This window comes from Marmota marmota, unplaced genomic scaffold (assembly GCF_001458135.2).
Source record: "Marmota marmota marmota unplaced genomic scaffold, marMar, whole genome shotgun sequence".
Lineage (NCBI taxonomy): Eukaryota > Metazoa > Chordata > Mammalia > Rodentia > Sciuridae > Marmota > Marmota marmota.
In genome coordinates this window covers 567461-591882 of record NW_026000059.1, presented here as the reverse complement: position 1 = coordinate 591882, position 24422 = coordinate 567461, and the positions used below count along the sequence as shown (strand labels likewise).

Below are 24422 nucleotides of genomic sequence, written 5' to 3'. Positions count from 1 at the left end.
CCCGAGGACAGGCAGCCCCCGTGTCTGCTCCAAGGCAAGTGCTGCCCATTGGACGCAGTAGGAGAATTTTAAGTGACAGAAAAAGCATTTTAAATTTTTTTAAACAAAAACTTCTCTGTACATGATTCAACATAATAATGTACAGAATGTGTGAAGCCTGTTTTGCTAATCTCTATCAAAAATAATCATTCTAAGTAGTCAGTCTTTATCCTGTTTCTTTTTTAAATGATGATATTATACTATTAAAAAATCTGAAGTCGAAACTAGTTGGTGGACTCCTGTTTGGCAATATGAACTTTTGTTTCTCATCACCTTCACACAGCAATGTAACATGGAGACTAAAAAATCAATGCATTTAATATACATATTGCTCATTCCTGAAACGTCGATATACAGACAGTATGAACTTACCTTCTGACGTACCAAGACCCCCCTCCCTTACCAGGGATGGAACCCGGGGTGCCCGACCAGGGAGCACACCCTTAGTGATTTTCCTTTCTATATTCTGAGACAGGGTCCTGCTTACCAGCTGAGGCTGGCCTTGAACTTGTGATCCTCTTGCTCAGGCTCCCAAGTCACTGGGATCACAGGCATATGCCACTGTGCCCAGCTGAAACCCACCCACTTTAATCATGTCTGCTTTCAGTATTTTCTTACAAAAAGTATGCCACAAACAATTTATTTCTTAGTAGTATTTAAAAACATTTCCCAGACTGCATACTAACATGAATGCTGAATTTTAAAATGACAGAAAGTCCATCTGAAGTGCTGTTTTGTCAGCGAGGTGGCTCTGCAGCCAGGAGAAGCCTCGGGAAGCCGGGGGAGCTGGCCGGTGGCTGGGCTACAGGCAGAGCTGGTGCCAGGTCTCCAGCTGGGAAGAGCTGAAGGGACTCCAGGAGCAAGGCACAGAACTCTGTGGACCAGGGATGTGCTGCTCCCAGGGGCCCCCGAAAACTGCAAGACTCAGAGAACATCAGCTGAAGAAGAAAGGCAGTCTCTAGAGAAACTGAGCCCAGATAAGCAGGACCTGATCCTGCCAAATCACCACTGGCAGGAGAGTGGCCAAACTGCTTCCAAACAGATGCAAGGTTCAAGATAGTGTGAGGAAGTGAAAACACCACGACTCAACAGGCAAAACCTGTCCCACCTGCAGTAAAAAATCACCAGACTGCCAAGGAAAGAACCAACCCAGAGGGCAGCTAGAAAAATGGGTCACTGAAACTCATCCAGTATTCGCACTATTGACAGAAAAGCACAAGATAAGAAGAGTCACACCTGATTTCATGTGCTTAACAGGCAAAAGGTAAGACTGAACACGAACCCAGAGCCAGGAGAAGGGTGTTAGGACACTTCCAGAAGTGAGACCTGCTGCATCAAAGACAGAAATGAAATTAATGGGACTGACAGCAGATGAGACGTCAGGAAGGAAAAGATGAATGAACCCGAAAGGCAGTCACAGAAGACACGAATGAAAGAGAAACACAAGGTCAGGAGAGAAGGAAACCATCAGTGGGTTGGTTGTGGGGCAACTTCAGCAACCCAAAAACGTGAGACGGGATGCCTCCAGAGAGGCCAGAACACCTGAGGAGGTAGGACCCAGCCACCTCCCTGTGACTGGGTCCTCCACAGGGGGACAGGAAACACTGAGGAGACAAGAGAGTTCCTAAGCAGTCACCTCCGTGTGACTGGGTCCTCCACAGGGGGACAGGAAACACTGAGGAGGCAGGAGAGTTCCTAAGCAGCCACCTCCGTGTGACTGGGTCCTCCACAGGGGGACAGGAAACACTGAGGAGACAGGAGAGTTCCTAAGCAGCCACCTCCGTGTGACTGGGTCCTCCACAGGGGGACAGGAAACACTGAGGAGACAGGAGAGTTCCTAAGCAGCCACCTCCGTGTGACTGGGTCCTCCACAGGGGGACAGGAAACACTGAGGAGACAGGAGAGTTCCTAAGCAGCCACCTCCGTGTGACTGGGTCCTCCACAGGGGGACAGGAAACACTGAGGAGACAGGAGAGTTCCTAAGCAGCCACCTCCGTGTGACTGGGTCCTCCACAGGGGGACAGGAAACACTGAGGAGACAGGAGAGTTCCTAAGCAGCCACCTCCGTGTGACTGGGTCCTCCACAGGGGGACAGGAAACACTGAGGAGACAGGAGAGTTCCTAAGCAGCCACCTCCGTGTGACTGGGTCCTCCACAGGGGGACAGGAAACACTGAGGAGACAGGAGAGTTCCTAAGCAGCCACCTCCGTGTGACTGGGTCCTCCACAGGGGGACAGGAAACACTGAGGAGACAGGAGAGTTCCTAAGCAGCCACCTCCGTGTGACTGGGTCCTCCACAGGGGGACAGGAAACACTGAGGAGACAGGAGAGTTCCTAAGCAGCCACCTCCGTGTGACTGGGTCCTCCACAGGGGGACAGGAAACACTGAGGAGACAGGAGAGTTCCTAAGCAGCCACCTCCGTGTGACTGGGTCCTCCACAGGGGGACAGGAAACACTGAGGAGACAGGAGAGTTCCTAAGCAGCCACCTCCGTGTGACTGGGTCCTCCACAGGGGGACAGGAAACACTGAGGAGACAGGAGAGTTCCTAAGCAGCCACCTCCGTGTGACTGGGTCCTCCACAGGGGGACAGGAAACACTGAGGAGACAGGAGAGTTCCTAAGCAGCCACCTCCGTGTGACTGGGTCCTCCACAGGGGGACAGGAAACACTGAGGAGACAGGAGAGTTCCTAAGCAGCCACCTCCGTGTGACTGGGTCCTCCACAGGGGGACAGGAAACACTGAGGAGACAGGAGAGTTCCTAAGCAGCCACCTCCGTGTGACTGGGTCCTCCACAGGGGGACAGGAAACACTGAGGAGACAGGAGAGTTCCTAAGCAGCCACCTCCGTGTGACTGGGTCCTCCACAGGGGGACAGGAAACACTGAGGAGACAGGAGAGTTCCTAAGCAGCCACCTCCGTGTGACTGGGTCCTCCACAGGGGGACAGGAAACACTGAGGAGACAGGAGAGTTCCTAAGCAGCCACCTCCGTGTGACTGGGTCCTCCACAGGGGGACAGGAAACACTGAGGAGACAGGAGAGTTCCTAAGCAGCCACCTCCGTGTGACTGGGTCCTCCACAGGGGGACAGGAAACACTGAGGAGACAGGAGAGTTCCTAAGCAGCCACCTCCGTGTGACTGGGTCCTCCACAGGGGGACAGGAAACACTGAGGAGACAGGAGAGTTCCTAAGCAGCCACCTCCGTGTGACTGGGTCCTCCACAGGGGGACAGGAAACACTGAGGAGACAGGAGAGTTCCTAAGCAGCCACCTCCGTGTGACTGGGTCCTCCACAGGGGGACAGGAAACACTGAGGAGACAGGAGAGTTCCTAAGCAGCCACCTCCGTGTGACTGGGTCCTCCACAGGGGGACAGGAAACACTGAGGAGACAGGAGAGTTCCTAAGCAGCCACCTCCGTGTGACTGGGTCCTCCACAGGGGGACAGGAAACACTGAGGAGACAGGAGAGTTCCTAAGCAGCCACCTCCGTGTGACTGGGTCCTCCACAGGGGGACAGGAAACACTGAGGAGACAGGAGAGTTCCTAAGCAGCCACCTCCGTGTGACTGGGTCCTCCACAGGGGGACAGGAAACACTGAGGAGACAGGAGAGTTCCTAAGCAGCCACCTCCGTGTGACTGGGTCCTCCACAGGGGGACAGGAAACACTGAGGAGACAGGAGAGTTCCTAAGCAGCCACCTCCGTGTGACTGGGTCCTCCACAGGGGGACAGGAAACACTGAGGAGACAGGAGAGTTCCTAAGCAGCCACCTCCGTGTGACTGGGTCCTCCACAGGGGGACAGGAAACACTGAGGAGACAGGAGAGTTCCTAAGCAGCCACCTCCGTGTGACTGGGTCCTCCACAGGGGGACAGGAAACACTGAGGAGACAGGAGAGTTCCTAAGCAGCCACCTCCGTGTGACTGGGTCCTCCACAGGGGGACAGGAAACACTGAGGAGACAGGAGAGTTCCTAAGCAGCCACCTCCGTGTGACTGGGTCCTCCACAGGGGGACAGGAAACACTGAGGAGACAGGAGAGTTCCTAAGCAGCCACCTCCGTGTGACTGGGTCCTCCACAGGGGGACAGGAAACACTGAGGAGACAGGAGAGTTCCTAAGCAGCCACCTCCGTGTGACTGGGTCCTCCACAGGGGGACAGGAAACACTGAGGAGACAGGAGAGTTCCTAAGCAGCCACCTCCGTGTGACTGGGTCCTCCACAGGGGGACAGGAAACACTGAGGAGACAGGAGAGTTCCTAAGCAGCCACCTCCGTGTGACTGGGTCCTCCACAGGGGGACAGGAAACACTGAGGAGACAGGAGAGTTCCTAAGCAGCCACCTCCGTGTGACTGGGTCCTCCACAGGGGGACAGGAAACACTGAGGAGACAGGAGAGTTCCTAAGCAGCCACCTCCGTGTGACTGGGTCCTCCACAGGGGGACAGGAAACACTGAGGAGACAGGAGAGTTCCTAAGCAGCCACCTCCGTGTGACTGGGTCCTCCACAGGGGGACAGGAAACACTGAGGAGACAGGAGAGTTCCTAAGCAGCCACCTCCGTGTGACTGGGTCCTCCACAGGGGGACAGGAAACACTGAGGAGACAGGAGAGTTCCTAAGCAGCCACCTCCGTGTGACTGGGTCCTCCACAGGGGGACAGGAAACACTGAGGAGACAGGAGAGTTCCTAAGCAGCCACCTCCGTGTGACTGGGTCCTCCACAGGGGGACAGGAAACACTGAGGAGGTAGGACAGTTCCTAAGCAGCCACCTCCGTGTGACTGGGTCCTCCAACTCAGAATAGGAAACCCTTGAGTTTGTCTCCTGTGAACATATCCTGAGAATCTGCTCGTGTTACCTGCCTTGTTTCCTAAACTATATAGTTTTGGAGGAACTAAGGAGAAATACAGAAACCGAGGGAGGAGCTAAGACCAAAGAGCAGGAGAAGGTCTGATGTGCAGACCCTCTCAGCAGCACACCTTCCTGAAGCTTCTGGCCCTACGTCTCTTGATATGGGACATCTCCTCATACCCAGTTCCCTTCAGCAGACATTTTCTTCTTTTCTCATAATACTTAAAGCAGAAGAAATCTCCATGCCAGGACAGAACAGTGGCTCCTTTGGGGTCTTAAAGGAAATGAGGACCAATGCTCTCTTAATTCCATTGATCTTCTGTCTCTAGGTGAGCTCTCAGGTGGAGGGCCACTGAGAAGTCAGCTGTCAGTCACATTTCTGCACACCTGACATAGTCCCTGACGTCTGTTCTCAGCTGGAAGGCCACCAGGACATGAAGTATCAGTCAGATGTCCGTGCACCTGACAATCTGTGACATCTGTCCCATGTGGAGGGCCTCGATGACACAGGTGTCTCCATGCCTGACAGTCCCAATCTGCTTATTAAAGCAGTGCTCCTTTCAGTTCTCAGGAAGATGGAAAAGTCTGGAACTTTTCTGAATATGAACCAGGGTACACCTAGGAAAGGCCACTTATCTGAGGCAAGAAAGTAGGACAGTACAATTTGTAATTAAAAGAGCTTCTGCAAGAACTGAAGCCAAAGGATCAACCTTCAACGTCCCCAGTGCAGGGGTGCTCAAGTCAAGGCCCCAGAGCAGGCAGAACGGCCACGGCAGAGGGGGAGCGAGTGTGACCACTGAGAAAGCTCCATTACCCTCGCAGCCACACAGCTGCTGCGTTTGATCCTCTCTACTGGGGCGTCCCTGAATGTCTTCTGAAAGGCAGGGTGTGTTGGCTGATGGAAAGCAAGGTGACATTTAATGAACTGAACATTTTAAATAAGAGTGCTTTATAACATCACAGTCATACCCCATCCTGGTGAAAAACCATCTCCCTTTACCATAAAAGCCCAAATGCCCACTGTGTCCCCACTGACAGTACCACCAACCAGCCACCCGTCCCACAGCGCCTCTGCTCTCGGGGGAGACGCCTCACGGCTCACCTGGACAGCGCTGTTGAGGAAGCAGCTGTTCTGCCCAGGCTCGTTCAGCAGGCCCTTGGTGGGTGCCAGTGACAGTGTGCTGCCCGGCTGGTAGGCTCTCCCAAGGCTGCCCCCAGGCTTCCGCAGGAACTTCACCCAGGCCATGCTCAGGCCACGGTCTGCACCGACGCCAGGACCCACACACGCAGGCGAGGGCTCTGAGGGCGATGAGCGACGTCTCGAACCGTCCGCTGAAGCCCACTGCAGCCCCGCAGTGCAGCCTGAGCCCCCAAGTCCATGTCTCCCTGGTGCAGAACCTCTGAAGACCTGGATGCGCAGGAACCAGGTCAGCCGATGAAGTTCCCGGGAACAAAAGGAAAGCTGCTTAGACAAGGTGGAGACTTTTACGTCTTAGATGCTGCAGGAGCGGTGTACACAGTAAGATGAGAGTTTTTAGAAGCTGCTAAAAATAACACTAATGAACAAATTGTTTTCTTCATGCACAAATCCTCTGTCTTGACGCTTTAACAAACATATCGATGATACTAAAAGGCGCAGCATTGGCACTCGGCTCCTCCGCTATTTGTGGTCCACGTGGCTTTTTAAGGACAAAGACATCAGTCTCTCCCAGGTGATGTTGTCAAAGGTGACTCTATGTGTCTCATTAATGTGGCCTCAGAGCAAACCTACAAGAAAGAAAAGAAATGCTTGAATAAAAGCACAAGTGGCTCAAGAAGATTCCTACTTTGCCAGCTGAACATGAAAATCAAACATGGAATTAACTCATAAAAAGGATTAGAAAAACATTCTAAAATATGAAAAATATTATTGCGAGTTTTTAAAAACATTGATATGACATGAATTACTACCTGCCCCAGGCTTTCAATGTTCAACGAATAGTTTAATGAAGAAAACATTTCCCAAAAAATAGAATTAAGTGAGATCTCAGGAGGTATCCTGTCAATACTAAGCTGCTGTTTATTAAACATACATACGTACAGACAGACTCCTTATTGTCTTTTATACACAGAATCATATTTTTCAAGAAGCAAGTTTTACATAAATTGGTATGTGTAACTTGGCAGAAAATTAATTGAAAAATCTTAGTGAACTAAGATAAATTTCTACCTTATTCCTGAACGCATGCTCCTGGCTTACTGGGCTTTCAAATGCTCACCCTCTGGACCGAGTACCACAGAGTTGTGCTTCATCCCTGACAAGCCCCATTTTGGCATTCCCCACACTCTTACTGAGCTATGCATGATCAGGTCCTGGAGCTGAGCCAGGACAGCCAGAGAAGGCCCGCAGGTCTTGTCACTGCGACATGCTGTGGAGACCTAAAGATGACAGGACAATATGCTGTAGCATGTCCCCAGGGACACCGTGATAGGGTAGTGTGTACTGGGTGACATATGACAGTCATCCTAGGGGAACCACACAGGCTGCAGCATGCCCTAAGGATCACGGTGACAGGCTGCAGCGTACCCTAGGTGACACCATGAGAGGCCATAGCAAGCCCTAGGGGACTGTGACAGGCTGCAGTGTGCCCTGAGTAACACCACGACAGGATGTGGTGCCTCCTGGGGACACCATGACAGGATGTAATATGTCCCAGGGGCACGGTGACAGGCATCCGAGGGGACACAGGGACAGGCTGCCACATGTCCCAGGTGGCACCATGACAGACATCCTAGGGGACACCAGGACAGGCTGTCCACGCGTCCCAGGAGGTACGGTAGGCCGTGCTGTGTGCTGGAAGGCTGTGTGAGTGCCCACAGAAGGGCCGGGTGAGGAAGGGCATGCAGTGCTGCCATGTGGCCACAGTGGTCTCCAGGAGGCCACCGAGGATGCCTTGCTGAGAAGGTCACACCTGCATGAAGATGGATGGGTGGAGAAGCTTCCAGAGAGCAAGGAACAGACGTTCAGAAATGCTGAGCTGGTGTACACATGGCACAGTGCGGGAGCGGCAAGTCCAAGGTGGCAGGAGATGTCCCCCACGAGGATGGCAGGTGGCAGGGAGGAAGGGGACAAACCACAGAGTTTCAGGGCCTCGGAGAGCACTTTCTGTGGGTTTGAAATTGGTAACAGTCATCGGTTCACTTTCACAGCACATGAGGGTGACACAGAATGGCGCAGTGTCACTGATCAACACCCATGGGGATACCAAACACCCAGGAATGAAGAAGGGCATCGGAGTGGGGGAGCCGAGGTCAGGGCACGCACCCCTGCCACTGCCTGGCCCTGGGTCCAGGATCCTCACAGCGGCCCCTTCCTGCCCAGAGAGCACGGTCCAGCACAGCCCGCTGCATCAAAGGCCACATGTCACCCTGCAGCTTCCACCTCTGAAGTGACCTCAAGGATCCCTGAGCCTTTGTGCAGACCAAGTTCCTAATGGCTCGGGTCTGCCTTCACGCCTTCAGCACGGCAGTCTGTTCACATTCCTGAAGAAGACTCCTTGCACGACACTCTCTGAACACACCCGTCCGGAAGTGCTGAGATATGTGGAACAGGGACTGCCCAGAGGCACGCGGCTTGGTGAGGGTCATTGATGAGGCCAGAAGACTAAGGTGCATGGCTCCTGATCCTGCCCAGGACAGCAGACCAGAAGGTGCCACTGCTCCTGCCCTGCCACCCCGCCCTGAGGACACACAGAGAAACAGAACGGGACCTGGACAACCAGACGCACTTGTGGGACAGGGAGGGCACCACCGGCCAGGCCTGGGCAGAGCTTTCTGGCCACGACAGGCTCCATCCCACTCTGCGACATGACAGAAAGGCACGGCTGCCACCGCGGGGCCATCTGTCACTGCCTCAGGAAAGCACAGCCACGGCAGAGTGGGGAGGCATGAGCACAGTGACTGTGAGGCCCATGTCCTCCACCACAGAGGGCCACTGGCAGCTGGGACCTCTCCAGCTCACCAGCGCCGCTCCCGCAGCCCTCTGCCTGGAATCACTGGGTGGGCATACGGACAGAGAGAGTAACGGGAGCACCCCAACCGCAGGGCCCAGGGAGCACTGCAGGAGGAGACGCAGCAAGCTAGCAAACCAAGGCATGGGCAGGCCATCACAAGCCAAGAGGTCCACGGTCGGGCTCACCAGAACCTACTGGGGTAGAACACGGGGAACATAAAGTCCAGCTCAGGCGTTTTCCTACAAAGTCCTAAAAAAGGAAAGAGACACAGAGAAAACACCATGTTTTAAGAGCAGAGAGGTTTGGATAGAATACCAAAGTATCCATACCCACCTAACAGCATCTCTAGAAAGGAAAGGGAAAAAAGCAAGCCGCGCAGATACTCTGCAAAGGACTAAGCGTTTCCAAGAATTCGACTGAAATGACTGGAGCAAAAAAAAAAAATGGAGAACAATATTCCAATGTGGGGAAGAGGCCAGCAGGGCTGGAACCGTGAGCCGCGAACAGCAGAGAAGGAATCCAAAACAAAAGTTTACAAAGACTAAGAGACGAAAGTCTTTGCACGCCTGGCTAAGGAAAAAAGAGAGAATATACACACCAATGGATTCAATAAAAGACAGGTGACCACGGGCACATTAGCACAGTGACCATGAAAGAAGACCGCTCAGTCTTACAGGTGACTCTGAAAGTCTACAAGGACAGGCCGTTGCTTGTAAACATCAACTACAACGTTCATCCAAGACATGACCAGGGAGTCGGAGAGACTGGGAAGGAGGCGGACCTAGCTCTCCCACCGAAAATGACATCCGGTTCTGAAGCTCAAGACCCTTCACCCAGTGCTCTGAACTGCTGGCCAATGTGGAGCTGCTGCAGACCACGGGGGAGACCAACCTTAGAGGACTCCTGAATCTTCTCAGGAAAGCCGACACAACGTAAGACCAGAAGTCACAAACCTCAGACCAAGGGACACGTGACTGCAGAGGCACAAGGCTAAACCCCAGCGCAGTCCACCGATGTGCAAGAGTGGCACACTAGTGGGCAAATGACGACAAGCAGAGTTTATCCCAGGAATGCAAATGCGATTCCATGTTTACTCTTTGAACAAACACTGGGGAGACGGTGCAGAGAAGAGTTGACGTCATTCACTGTGGAAGCAGCCCCAACGTGCATCACAGGTGCGTGGATGGGCACATGTGACAGGCTGCTGTGCACACTGAGGAAGGTCACTCCCCAGTGCAGAGTGGACACCCTGTAGCCTGGACAGGCTCTGAAACCCTGTGCTAGTGTCAGGAACCAGCCACGGAAGACAGCATCCAGATCCCACCCCACAAGTGAGCACGGGCCAGCGGTCCCCCCAGCTAAACTGCATGGTATATGCCATTGTATTTCAATAACGCTATTTTTAAAAGAAAAGGCAAGGGGCTAGAGATGGGGCTCAAGCGGTAGCGCGCTCGCCTGGCCTGCGTGCGGCCCAGGTTCGATCCTCAGCACCACATACCAACAAAGATGTTGTGTCCGCCGAAAACTAAAAAATAAACAAATATTAAAATTCTCTTTCTCTGTCTCTCGCTCGCTCTCTCTCTAAAAAAAGGAAAAGGAAAGAAAGAAAAAGAAAAGGCAAGCCTACAACAGCAGGCCAGAGACTGCCACGGGGTTGGACTGACTGACACTGGGTACTGGATTTATCCCACTCTCTGGTTTCCCTACAAGTCTAGAATTTTGGTTTTGTGCCTAGCAGAGGATGTCCAGGATTCCACCTCAGCACAGACGCTGGGCCCTGAGTCCCCTGAGTGGCCTGGCAGGTGTCTGACGTCAGTCACCATGAGGCACGGCTGAAGGGCCCGAGGGTCCCGTGTGGCTCCATTTTATACCTCACTGAAACACACCAGAGCAGAGTATGACTGCGACTGAGTCCTGAGGCCGGCCACCACCGAGCTGGGGGCACAGGTCCCTGCCCAGAGGCTGCTGGTGCGCATGCACTGGTCCCCCTCGAACAGCAGGAACCCCAGGCGAAACTGCTGGTGGGGACAGGGAGAGGAACCTGCGTTCATGCTGATTAGTAAAACAGGTGCTTCCATGATCATAGGCTCTGGCAACACTCAACCTGGCAACAGCAATTAAAACAAAACTCACTTCAGCCTCAATAACCCAACACTAAGAATCCCCCCAAAAATGAAAGTGCTATTTTACTGAGACTCTAGGTAGTGGGTGAATAATGAAGAACACAAAGAGGTGCCCATTAAGAGACTATGCCCACCAGGTGTCCGAGCAGGATCCTGGACCCCAGAGGCTTCACACACGTTGCCATCAGCACCTCCTGATCCTCACAGTGGTGGCCCACACACCCACCTTGTCCAGTGGTCTCCTGGTGGCCCCCTCCAAAACCCTCTCTCCTGACCCCACACCATGAGCACCCCTCTCAGTCACAGCCTGACCACAGGGGACCCCTCCAGATTGATCCACGCCTACCAGTTACACTCTGTGGGAAACCTACCAGGGAATGCCAGGCCTGAGGAACACTAGGCCCCAGGGAGGGCTCTGGCCCACAGCCCCCCGGCACCCTTGCTCCTGCAGCTGGTGTATGTGGTGCTGGCCGCTGCCCTCCCTGTCTGCCAGGAAGCTGGGTGGTCACTGAGTATGTTCTGGAGAGCGGCCTCTTCTGTCTTGCTGAACCAACACCTCAAAGCTGACCTGCCACCCCTTGGGGATCTCAGAGCAGCCATCATAGGGGAAGGAAGTGGACACAGGCCTAGGAGAGTCCTGGGGTGAATACTATCATGAGCACACCTCCAGTGACAGGCACCTTGCAGGCATCTGGTCCCCCAAACCCACAGCCACTAAGCAGCAGACTGTTGTCTACAGTATAAATTAGAAGTAAACAAACTGACGCTTTGGTTAAATAGAAAAACATAAGGGAAATTACCAACTATACAGAACTTGATGACAAAGCAATGCATGTCAAAGCTTAGAGGATGCTGTTCAAACAGAGGTATTCTGCTTTGATCATAACAGAAAGCAAGGAACTGAAAATAAATCAGCTGGAGGCAAAAACTACCAAGAAAACCCCAAAAAGCAAACAATCAAGGGCAAAATCCTTCCCCCCGCCAAAAAGAGAAAAGAATGAGATGAGGCGCTGCAGTGACAGCACCCACAGGGTGACCAGCCCAGAGAGCTGCAGACGGGGCTCACCTCCAGGAAACACAGCAGCCCAGAGAGCAGGCAGAGACCCACTATATCCCCAGCTCCACCCAGAAAATAAAACTGCTCCAAATATACCTTTCAGCCACAGAAAATCTCAGATTAAAACAAAACACTGCTTTGTCCCTGTCGACCTGGAGTCAGGACACCCTCGGTGTGAGGCGGGGCACCCGTGGGAGAGGGCCCTGGGATGCCCTGCTGGAGTGGCCTGTGGGACTCAACACCATCAAGAACCTGCACAACCCAGAGCTAGAGTCCATCCTTGGCACTGCCTTCTGTCAAGGCCATAGTGGGTGCATTCCTTTTCTGAGATCACTTGGGCCACCGCCCTGAGAATCCAGGAAGAGCTAATGGCAACATGTGCCTAGACATGGACCACGAACAGCATGAGCCCGGATGTGGACTAGGAGCAGGAGGAGCCCAGTCGTGGACCAGGAGCGGGAGGAACCCAGTCGTGGACCAGGAGCAGGAGGAGCCAGGATGTGGACTAGGAGTGGGAGGAACCCAGTCGTGGACCAGGAGCGGGAGGAGCCAGGATGTGGACCAGGAGCAGGAGGAGCCAGGATGTGGACCAGGAGCGGGAGGAGCCAGGATGTGGACCAGGAGCGGGAGGAGCCCAGTCGTGGACCAGGAGCGGGAGGAGCCAGGATGTGGACCAGGAGCAGGAGGAGCCAGGATGTGGACCAGGAGCAGGAGGAGCCAGGATGTGGACCAGGAGCAGGAGGAGCCAGGATGTGGACCAGGAGCAGGAGGAGCCAGGATGTGGACCAGGAGCAGGAGGAGCCAGGATGTGGACCAGGAGCAGGAGGAGCCAGGATGTGGACCAGGAGCAGGAGGAGCCAGGATGTGGACCAGGAGCAGGAGGAGCCAGGATGTGGACCAGGAGCAGGAGGAGCCAGGATGTGGACCAGGAGCAGGAGGAGCCAGGATGTGGACCAGGAGCAGGAGGAGCCAGGATGTGGACCAGGAGCAGGAGGAGCCAGGATGTGGACCAGGAGCAGGAGGAGCCAGGATGTGGACCAGGAGCAGGAGGAGCCAGGATGTGGACCAGGAGCAGGAGGAGCCAGGATGTGGACCAGGAGCAGGAGGAGCCAGGATGTGGACCAGGAGCAGGAGGAGCCAGGATGTGGACCAGGAGCAGGAGGAGCCAGGATGTGGACCAGGAGCAGGAGGAGCCAGGATGTGGACCAGGAGCAGGAGGAGCCAGGATGTGGACCAGGAGCAGGAGGAGCCAGGATGTGGACCAGGAGCAGGAGGAGCCAGGATGTGGACCAGGAGCAGGAGGAGCCAGGATGTGGACCAGGAGCAGGAGGAGCCAGGATGTGGACCAGGAGCAGGAGGAGCCAGGATGTGGACCAGGAGCAGGAGGAGCCAGGATGTGGACCAGGAGCAGGAGGAGCCAGGATGTGGACCAGGAGCAGGAGGAGCCAGGATGTGGACCAGGAGCAGGAGGAGCCAGGATGTGGACCAGGAGCAGGAGGAGCCAGGATGTGGACCAGGAGCAGGAGGAGCCAGGATGTGGACCAGGAGCAGGAGGAGCCAGGATGTGGACCAGGAGCAGGAGGAGCCAGGATGTGGACCAGGAGCAGGAGGAGCCAGGATGTGGACCAGGAGCAGGAGGAGCCAGGATGTGGACCAGGAGCAGGAGGAGCCAGGATGTGGACCAGGAGCAGGAGGAGCCAGGATGTGGACCAGGAGCAGGAGGAGCCAGGATGTGGACCAGGAGCAGGAGGAGCCAGGATGTGGACCAGGAGCAGGAGGAGCCAGGATGTGGACCAGGAGCAGGAGGAGCCAGGATGTGGACCAGGAGCAGGAGGAGCCAGGATGTGGACCAGGAGCAGGAGGAGCCAGGATGTGGACCAGGAGCAGGAGGAGCCAGGATGTGGACCAGGAGCAGGAGGAGCCAGGATGTGGACCAGGAGCAGGAGGAGCCAGGATGTGGACCAGGAGCAGGAGGAGCCAGGATGTGGACCAGGAGCAGGAGGAGCCAGGATGTGGACCAGGAGCAGGAGGAGCCAGGATGTGGACCAGGAGCAGGAGGAGCCAGGATGTGGACCAGGAGCAGGAGGAGCCAGGATGTGGACCAGGAGCAGGAGGAGCCAGGATGTGGACCAGGAGCAGGAGGAGCCAGGATGTGGACCAGGAGCAGGAGGAGCCAGGATGTGGACCAGGAGCAGGAGGAGCCAGGATGTGGACCAGGAGCAGGAGGAGCCAGGATGTGGACCAGGAGCAGGAGGAGCCAGGATGTGGACCAGGAGCAGGAGGAGCCAGGATGTGGACCAGGAGCAGGAGGAGCCAGGATGTGGACCAGGAGCAGGAGGAGCCAGGATGTGGACCAGGAGCAGGAGGAGCCAGGATGTGGACCAGGAGCAGGAGGAGCCAGGATGTGGACCAGGAGCAGGAGGAGCCAGGATGTGGACCAGGAGCAGGAGGAGCCAGGATGTGGACCAGGAGCAGGAGGAGCCAGGATGTGGACCAGGAGCAGGAGGAGCCAGGATGTGGACCAGGAGCAGGAGGAGCCAGGATGTGGACCAGGAGCAGGAGGAGCCAGGATGTGGACCAGGAGCAGGAGGAGCCAGGATGTGGACCAGGAGCAGGAGGAGCCAGGATGTGGACCAGGAGCAGGAGGAGCCAGGATGTGGACCAGGAGCAGGAGGAGCCAGGATGTGGACCAGGAGCAGGAGGAGCCAGGATGTGGACCAGGAGCAGGAGGAGCCAGGATGTGGACCAGGAGCAGGAGGAGCCAGGATGTGGACCAGGAGCAGGAGGAGCCAGGATGTGGACCAGGAGCAGGAGGAGCCAGGATGTGGACCAGGAGCAGGAGGAGCCAGGATGTGGACCAGGAGCAGGAGGAGCCAGGATGTGGACCAGGAGCAGGAGGAGCCAGGATGTGGACCAGGAGCAGGAGGAGCCAGGATGTGGACCAGGAGCAGGAGGAGCCAGGATGTGGACCAGGAGCAGGAGGAGCCAGGATGTGGACCAGGAGCAGGAGGAGCCAGGATGTGGACCAGGAGCAGGAGGAGCCAGGATGTGGACCAGGAGCAGGAGGAGCCAGGATGTGGACCAGGAGCAGGAGGAGCCAGGATGTGGACCAGGAGCAGGAGGAGCCAGGATGTGGACCAGGAGCAGGAGGAGCCAGGATGTGGACCAGGAGCAGGAGGAGCCAGGATGTGGACCAGGAGCAGGAGGAGCCAGGATGTGGATCACGGGCCGGAGGAGTCCAGAAGTAGACACAGGAGGGACAAGCCAAGACGTGGACAAGGAGCTGGAGGAGCCTGGACGTGGCCCAGAAGCGGGAAGAGCCCAGGCGTGGCCCAGGGCAGGAGAAGGCCGGACGTGAACCACGGGCAGGATGGCAAAAGGTGGACTAGACACAGGTGGCCAACCAGGCAGTGTCAGGAGAGTCATAACGCTTCTGCATACAGCAACATAAGTGCTGAATAAAAAGGAAGACAGGATTCATAGAAAAGAATAATTCAAAGATCTTTGAAACTCAGACATGACAGGAGACTGTAAGATGTTTAATAAATACACAGAGCAGTGTCTGAGAAAAGAGGCAGGAGAAGGAGAAGGAGCAACATACAGGAGCTGTCCCACACAGACAAAGGAGGACGGAGCCACCAGCTGCTGAGCTCCAGAAAGGAGAACAAGACACAGGCCCACGAGGAGTCAGCAGCCTTACAGCACAGGGGCAGAGTGGGGACACAGGCCCCAGCAGGAGTCAGGGGGGGCCACACCTTGGGAACACCTACCAGGTTCATGCACATGTGGAGAACAGAGTAGGATTCACAGAAAGAAGAGACCCACATAGGAAGAAGCCCCACGCGAGGCACAAAGTGGGAGGTCCACAGGAGCCAGGAGCCTGCACCCCACAGCACAAGGTGAGGAGGTTCACAGGAGGAGCCAGGAGCTGCACCCCACAGCACAAGGTGAGGAGGTCCACAGGAGGAGCCAGCAGCCTGCACCCCACAGCACAAGGTGGGGAGAGACAGGGACCTCTTGCGGGTTTGAAGGTCACTTAAGACATACAGCCCTCACCTCTTGGGTGGTGGTACATTTTTGTTTGTTTGAAGCACAGAAATGACCACTGCACTTATTATTTGCAAAGACCATGTCAGTGAATAGATGGATTTGAGAGTAGTGACTGCACCGTAAAGTGGTGACCTCAAGGCTGGTTAAGGAACATGGAAGAAAGACAACGTGGTCCTGCATGAGTGCAGGAGGAGGAGTAACTGGGAGAAGTAGATGGGGCACAGAAGGAAGCACAGGGCCAGGTTCATGATGGCTGTATCAGCTCAGAGGGCCCGGGCACGAGAGGATGAACCTATTTCTATGAAATAGGCAGGAAGAGGCCCAGTACACGCTCAGGTAACCAAGAGCATCGTGGCAAAAAGTCCAAGGCTAGACAATGGGTCTGCAAGTCGTGGACACGTAAACACCTAACAGACCACAGGGAAAGGAGGGAAGGCAGGGTTCTCCAGGAGGGACAGAGGCTTGCAGATGCCCGCCACACTGGGGTGGCGCACGGTGCCCTCTTGTCAGCATTCTTCTACATCACAGCAGGACAGACACACTGCAGCCCATGCTGTGCTCAAATGCTCCTGGGTCTGATCAGCCTGGGGCTAAAGCTGCTCAGATCATTGTTTTTAGGACCTCCAGCACAGCACCTAGAGCAGAGAGAAGGACGTGACAGAGAACACACCCAGAGAAGGTGCAGGCACAGTCAGCAGCCACTTCTCCTTCCCTCTGCTGGCCCAAGCGCCTCACACCCAGAGCTCTAGCTCCTCGCCCTCTCTTCTCAACCCTATTTATGTGGTAGTATATTTACTACTCAACAAGATAAACACAATTTGGAAGTCAGTTTTCTCAGTCAGTACTTTTATATCTAGGGTTTTAAAATTAACCAGCTTTTATAGGAGAGAAGTCAGTCCACACAATCACACCTCTAGCGGACAGTTCAATGAGCTTTGACACAGTAATGTCATCACCCCCACACCAAGCCATACAATGCTTCTGCCCCTGAAAATCTCCCTGGTCCATCACAAAGGCCATGCTAAGAGCACTCCACCCCACCCAGGTCCAGAGCCCACTATGCCATGACGAGACACCAACGCCTTAGTGACACTCTCACATGAGACAGTAGGCTCAGGTGCCCACCCCACTCCAGTCTACACTCCACTGCACCGTGAAGAGATACCAACACCTTGGCGACGTTCTCACATGAGAGAGCAGGCTCGGGTGCACACCCCACCCAGGTCTATACCCCAACACACTGTGACGAGACACCAACACCTTGGTGACGCTCTCATGTGAGAAAGCAGGCTCAGGCGCATACCCCACCCAAGTCCACACCCCCCTGCACTGTGATGAGACACCAACATCTTGGTGACGCTCTCACGTGAGACAGCAGGCTCAGGTGCACACCCCACCAGTCTACACCCACTACACTGTGATGAGACACCAATTCCTAGGTGATGCTCTCATATGAAGCAGCATGCTCAGGTGCACACTCCACCAAGGAACCTGTGTTTCAGAGGAAACACCAAATCCTGGGTGATGCTCGTGTATGAAGCAGCAGGCTCAGGTGCACACCCCACCCAGGTCTACACCCCATTCCCTGGAACCTGTGGTTAAGAGGAGACACCAACCCCTTGGTAAACTGCCGTATGGCACAGATGGTCCTGGCATAGAGAGAGTATTCAGTTGGGCCTGATCTTATCACACAGTCCTTAGAAGCAGAGAGCTTTCTCTGGCTCATGTCAAAGAAAGCCAGACATCTCACATTCCATGGACAAAATGGACTTGATGTCCCATTGCTCCTTGGAGGCCCAGGACAGAAATGGAGCAGCCTTTAGACCAGAGAGCAGATCCTGGCTGACAGCGAGCAAAGACTTGCCTGGGGCCCACGAGCAATGGGACCTGCAGGCCAACAACGCGACTGGACCTGGAGGCATCTTCCCTGACCGAGCTCAGAGGCCGCCCTCCGGACACTCAGTCTTGTGGGGCTCAGAGCCCAGAACTCAGGTGAGCCCATCAGCAGCCTGGCCTGCTAAAACTGTGAAATAATGTCATTACTTTAAGCCACTAAATCTGTGGTCACTGTTACACAGTAACAGAAAACTAATACAGCCAACCCGAGCAGACACCAATCTGCCTTCCGTCCCTACCATTTCAACCTGTCTAGAATCTCACAGATGACATCTTTTGTTTGATTTCTAGCACTGGGATACAACTTGTTTCATGGATTTGCTGGACAGATCGCCAGCTCTCCGTGCCTTTATTTCGCAGCGCTATTCTTCTGTGTGGGCATACCAACACATCCATCCCTTGACCTGCAGACCTGCACACAGCCATGCACACTCAGGCCCCGTCCTTTGTCCGTGCTCTCCCCTCTCCTGGGCAACACCGAGGACTGGGACTACTGGGCTGCCAGGTGACGTGCATGCTTCGCTCCCAGAAACTGCCAAGGTGCTTTCCCAAGCTTCTGAGCATCTCCTTCTCCTAAGCCCCACCTTCGCACATGAGTGGCAGCTGCACCGTCCACCTTGTCCACCTTTCCAACACCACTCACATGAACCAGAACACGCATGTACACCGTGACTTGGTTCCCAGCAATTTACACATGCGCGTGTGCCACTCAGGTCACCTGTCCAGGGGAAGGGGGGTTCAAATCTCCTGCTTGTTATTTCCCAGGCTCTATGTCTCCCTGACTCTCAAGAGTTCTTTGTTTGATGAAAAGTTTTTAATTATGACAAACTATAATGTATTACTGCTTTTATCCTGTGGGTTTGTATTTTTCTGTGTCCTCACAAACCTGTCACAAAAGTCCTGCCACTGTTATGCCGACACCTGCTGGTAAAGTATTTCAGGTGTCACTTCAGGTAACCAGAGCAGGTGGACGGAGCAGGCAGAGTTGAGGCAAGCTCAAGTGCTGTGCAGTCCCTGTCACCGAGGCGCCTCTGTTTTCACAAAGCTGAGGGGCTACAGCATGAAGGAGTAAGTCAGACACACAGAAGCAGGGCTGCTCCAGGAGCTCAGGAGTGGAGAAACATGTTAGGGAATTTATAAAGCAAGAAAATAAAAAGTTAAATAAGGAAAGTGCTGTACACCACTAACAAAACAAGAGAACTTTAGGTACCGTCCCATGTCTTCCACTTTGGGCTCTATTTCTGTGAGCCGGATAAGAACTGCCCTTTATTCCCACTGCTTTTGCCTCTCCCTGACCTCTGCTGGAAACAGAGGGGCAGGAGTGTGTGTGCAGGAGCAGGAGCCCCGCAGCCCACCACGAGGACAGAGCCCCTGGCAGAGCAGGCTCTGTGGCAGGAAGCCCCTCCTCTGCCTGCACGAGGCTCAGCACTGGGCTCTGATTCACAGGTGCCTTCTTCCTGGCTCTCAACCCACGGGGGCAACTCCATCTTCCCAGGTGAGATTCTGACTCCGTGCAGTCCCAGTGGGCACCTAGTCTACCAGGTCCTGTCTGCTCTGCCAGGAGAGATGCCTACTTCCTCTCAGCTTCCACCTCACCTAGGATCTGAGTCCACCCTAGGTGCCACCAAGGAAAGCCTCCAAATTAGACCAGGACATCCTTCCTCTGCTCAAAACCTGGCACTCAGGACCCTTACATTCCAACTAAAACCCAAACAGCCTTACAAGTAAGCCCCCCAAGACCTTGGACTGAGCCTCTCCCGGCTACAATGACAAGAGTCCACAGCCTGGACTACTGTGAACAACAGAATCATCCACTGCCCTCCTTTCTGCAGGCTGCAGAGGTGCAAGACCACGGTGGGCAGAGGTGGGCAGCTCCTCAGCCTCTCCTGAGGACACTGATCCTGCTCATAAGCTTTCTTCACCTTTGGGCCTAATCACCCCCCAAACCCTACCTCTTAATAGCATTGCCCTGGGGATTAGGTATCAACGTGTGAATTTCAGGGTTCAGACATTCACATGCAGGTGCCCTATCCCTCTGCCCGCCACCTATGCCTCCAGCCTCTCCCACCTCCCTGACGTGGAACTCTCCCCTCCAGCCACAGGCTGGTCACTCCTGAGTACAATGAGCAAGCCCCAAGCCTCCATGGCCTTCGCAGTGCGACTCCGCTGACTGGACTACGTCTTCCCTGAGCCTTGCTCTTCTAAAAGCTCATGCAGCCCACCTATTCAAAACTGGGGTCACCATGCTCAACCCCTCATGCTCGCGATCACCAGCACTTTACATTTCTTGCTGCTTGGCACCTTCCTATGTAGCTAGCTGATCTCGTTTCTTGTTGCCTCTCCGCTCAATCCTCTTAGGACATAAGGCAAATCCCAGCACCTAGCACAACACATGGCACAGGCTAAGTACTTGCAGACAGTTACTGAATGAAGGAGGTAAGGAGAAATCTCCAACAGACCTTCTCAAAGTCAGTGTTGCCAGGATGAGCAGGCACTCAGGCGCAGGCACAGGGCAGTCAGCGTCGCCCAGCAGCTGGGCCTTGGGCTCCACTGAGGAGGCAGCGGTGTAGCCACCTGCTCCGTGGCAACACCACAGGAGGGACTCAGGGCTCCAGCAACCTGCCCACCCAAGCCTGGGAGGCTGGTGGGAGTGGGCACTAGCTGACAGTGCAGGAGGCCAGTGTAGGCATGGTCACAGCAGAATCGGATGGCAAGAATACCAGTGGGCTGACAAGCTGGACCCATGTCCCACACAGACCTCACAACCCCACGACTGAGGCTCCCTCTGACACGGCTTCCTGCCACACAACACCCTGCCCAACCACTCCACCACTACACGTCCACAGCTTCCTCACCCGGGATCACATTCCACGCGGAAAGTACCCACCGTTACTATGAACCTCACAAACCATGTGTAAAATACCACGAGCACCCAAAACACAGGAGGCACTCAACAAACATGAGCTAATCATAACAATGCTATCTTCAATGTATAATGAGTTTAACAGTAGACCCAAAGATTTGAAAAGAGAGCTGTTATATTTTGTCTCATTTTTCTATCTTTCTCCATTTCCTTAAATCTCAAACTTAACTATAGCTTTAATTCTATATTCAACAAAGTGTCAATTTCTTGATATTAAAATGTGTAAGCAGTTCTCAGTAGATATAAGCAATTTTGTTCACGGAACTATCTCACTTTAAGAAAATTTAACATATGCAAGACCCTAACTTACAAAATGAAAGTCTGGGAAAGCTTCACTTCATTCTGTTTACTATTTCAAATCAAGGTTTACAAGATTCTTGGACTAAGGAGAAAGGGACAGTGACTGAAACGTCAGAAGCTAATACATCAGAAAGACAGTGCTGGCCCTGCTTGCCACAGCCCCATGTCCCTGGCCCCTGGAGCCACAGTCCACCTATCTTGAGATGCTTGTACTTGCTGTCCTCACTCTGCCACAACATGGGATAAATCTCTGACAAAGGACACACAGAGTTCAGAGGCGAGCAGGAGAGGTAACGTGCCCTCTGCAACAGGGGCAGCAGAATCCCACAACAGCCGGGGTAGAAGAGGAAAGACCCTTTTACCTTCAAAAGCTCAATGTAATTGGGAAGGTTGAGAACAGCCAGAGATGAGACTTAGAGAAGGAAGGATTCTTACTCAGGACTAATTCCATTGTCCTATTAATACCTGAATTTCTCGTGCCTCCCACTGTGCCTAGCACACCACAGTGGGTTGCTAGACGTTCATTCCATAAACTGCTAGCCTGGAAAATCACAGCAGATAAGAAATAACTTCCAAAGGAACAATATTCTTAAAAGTTCCTTTTTTTTTTCTTTGCAGGTCAAAATGTATAAATTAGAAAACTAATGTAATTATTTTCATATTATGACATCCCAGATAACTATTTTGTTCATTAAAGCAAAGATAGAGAAATGTGATTTGTGTTGCAATAAAGCCTTGTTTTCTGCTGAATTACAAGTATGAAGCAACTTTTCTGAAGTTCCATATAGAACAAAGATTCTTCAACCTCAGGCCAAAGCTTATAGCCTTTGCTCCTGACACAGACACTGTGTGGTCCAAGAAGGCCTCCTCTGAACAATGTTTCTAAATGCATAAAGTAAGATTCATAGGGTTTAAAAAAAAAAGGACAAATCATCAGGTCACACATAAAAACAAATATATCAAAATTTGATTCTGACCAATGACCACAGTTGTAATCATAGGCAAACTGATAGATGATTTGAATTAAATGGTAAAAAGTGCAAATACTTTTTGCCTACACATTCCGTGTATGTAGGATCTTAGAATTCCTATTATTAATAGAGCCTGTGACAGCTTGCCAAGGTCAGGACATTTAAGTAGCCCTAAAGGTTTTAAATGTGGAAAAGCTGCAGCCATCTCTTGTTCCTATTATGTGCATATACTAAAATCATTTCTAAAATCACTTTATCAGTACCAAATTAATAACGGTAAATTAATGCTACATTTGTAATACCACTAACATCTATACTGCTCCTCAAAGATGATGTCCATCGTATCTAACTTCCTTCCTGAAACCAGAGCTACAAACAGGAGCACCAACCCAGCTGCAGAGTGCTCCTGGTGCAACTCGGAGCTGCCCAGCTTTCCCTAAGTCTATAATTAAGCAGCACCTTCAGTTAAGGCTGTCCAGCCACAGTATCTGGTAGGTATTTTAGTAGCTAAATATCTCTGTAGGATAGCTTAACCCACTACTCTAAAGAAAAATTCATTTGGGGGAAGCTGAGTTAAAGGGATGCTTCCCCTATTTCAGAAGGTTCCAAGAAGTCCCAGCAGGAAAGTGACTCTGATCTTGGCTTCTTAAAACAGATAAAAAGTGTTTTTGTTGTTGTTATTGTTGTTGTTTGGTACCCAGGAATTTAACCCAGGGGCATTTAACCACTGAGCCCATTCTTAGCCTTTTCTTTTTTCTTTTTTTAACTTTAGAGACAGGATCTCACTGAGTAGCTAAGTTGCTGAGACTGGCTTTGAACTTGAGATCCTGCTGCCTCAGCCTACCAAGCCACTGGGATTACAGGTGTACAGCACTGCACCCAGCTAAAAAGTTCTTTGCAAATGTGTCTTCCTGAAACAAACTTCTAAGCTGTGGGTACCAAAACTGTATTTCTTGAACACATACAGTGTAACATTTGAAACCAAACCATGTGAAAAATCTTGAGTCACAGTACATGCTGAAATCTTAAGAGTACTATGACTTTTATGGGAAAGAATAAACTAGGTAGAAAAGTGTGATACCATTAAAAGAGGAATTTTTAAAAAACTATTTTTTGCATCTTTCAGGGAAATAAACCATTTTTTAAGAAAATACATAGGGAGAAGGAAAGACCTGTTCCTGGTCTCTTCTTTTTTGCACTTGTAGAACTACCCAACTCCCAGTTAGTGTGACTCATGAACTTTTAAATCACCTTCACAGCTTATGACCAGTAATGACAAACGTCCACAGATTGTTTTAAAATAGCTCATTTCAAAAGCTTCTAAAATATTACACAAAAATCTTGTCTTTCAGACTGTAAGTCCTACCTACAGTGAATCTACTTGAAGTTCTTACAACAGCAGATCATTTTTCTCTTCTATTTTCTGGGCAGCCTACACCATCATCGTGGAGTGGAAAAGGGCAAAAAATAAAGCTGAATAAGTAAGCATCAGTTTACTCAAGCAGAGTTCATCTCAATCAGAACTGTCAGCTCGATTACTCCTTTTAAACGGTGAAAACCAGCAAGGCTTCTTAAAAGGACGGCCAGACAGACCGCAGTCTCAACTTCCTAAACCGCAGGACGCCGACTGCAGAGGGGCCCCGAAATCCCCCGGGGGCGACACCCCCTCCCCTGGGAGCCGCGGAACCTCGCCCACCGCGCAGGGAGCGGCCCTGGCCCCCGCGGAACCGGACGCCCGCGAGGCCGCCGCACCTGTGCGAGCCGCACGCAGGTGAGCGCCGCCGGCCGCCAGCGGGAGGAGGCTGCGGCCGGACAGGACTGGACCCGACCCGCCAGCGGGAGGCCGGGAGGCCCGGGAGCGGAGGACGGTGGGGAGGGAGGGCGAGGCTGCCGGCCGGACAGGGCTGGACCCGACCCGCCAGCGGGAGGCCGGGGAGGCCCGGGAGCGGAGGACGGTCGGGAGGGAGGGCGAGGCTGCGGGCCGGGCCCGGCCAGACCAGCGTCCCGCGGGCCCGGGTCTCTCCGGCGCGTCCTGAGACCTACCGTGAGCGCCGCGAGCCGGGCGCCAGGAGGTGCGGCGCAGGTGGAGCGTGGCCCCGGTCCCGCAGAGCCGCCGCTGGAGCCCACCGCACCGCACCAGCCGCTCTGCCTCCCGGAGTTCCCGGAGTCTCCCGGAGCCGCCCCGCGCCGCCCGCCGCCTGCGCACGCGCTCGAAGCACAGCCTGCCGCCG

General features: G+C 53.6%; 1 protein-coding gene across 2 annotated transcripts in view; it reads right to left on the bottom strand.

Moving 5' to 3' along the window:
• Usp53 (ubiquitin specific peptidase 53) overlaps positions 1-24409 on the bottom strand; it is a 57147-nt gene extending 32738 nt beyond the window's left edge. Inside the window, exons 1-3 of one of the 2 annotated variants that reach the window (XM_048813923.1) lie at positions 24235-24409; positions 7211-7297; positions 5982-6646 (exon numbers count right to left, since the gene is read on the bottom strand). In XM_048813923.1, the coding sequence (XP_048669880.1) occupies positions 5982-6125 (144 nt within the window). In that variant the 5' untranslated portion in view covers positions 6126-6646; positions 7211-7297; positions 24235-24409. The remainder of the gene's footprint in view (positions 1-5981; positions 6647-7210; positions 7298-24234) is intronic. The other variant, XM_015507289.2, reaches the window with a different exon arrangement.
• Positions 24410-24422: the final 13 nt, after the last annotated feature.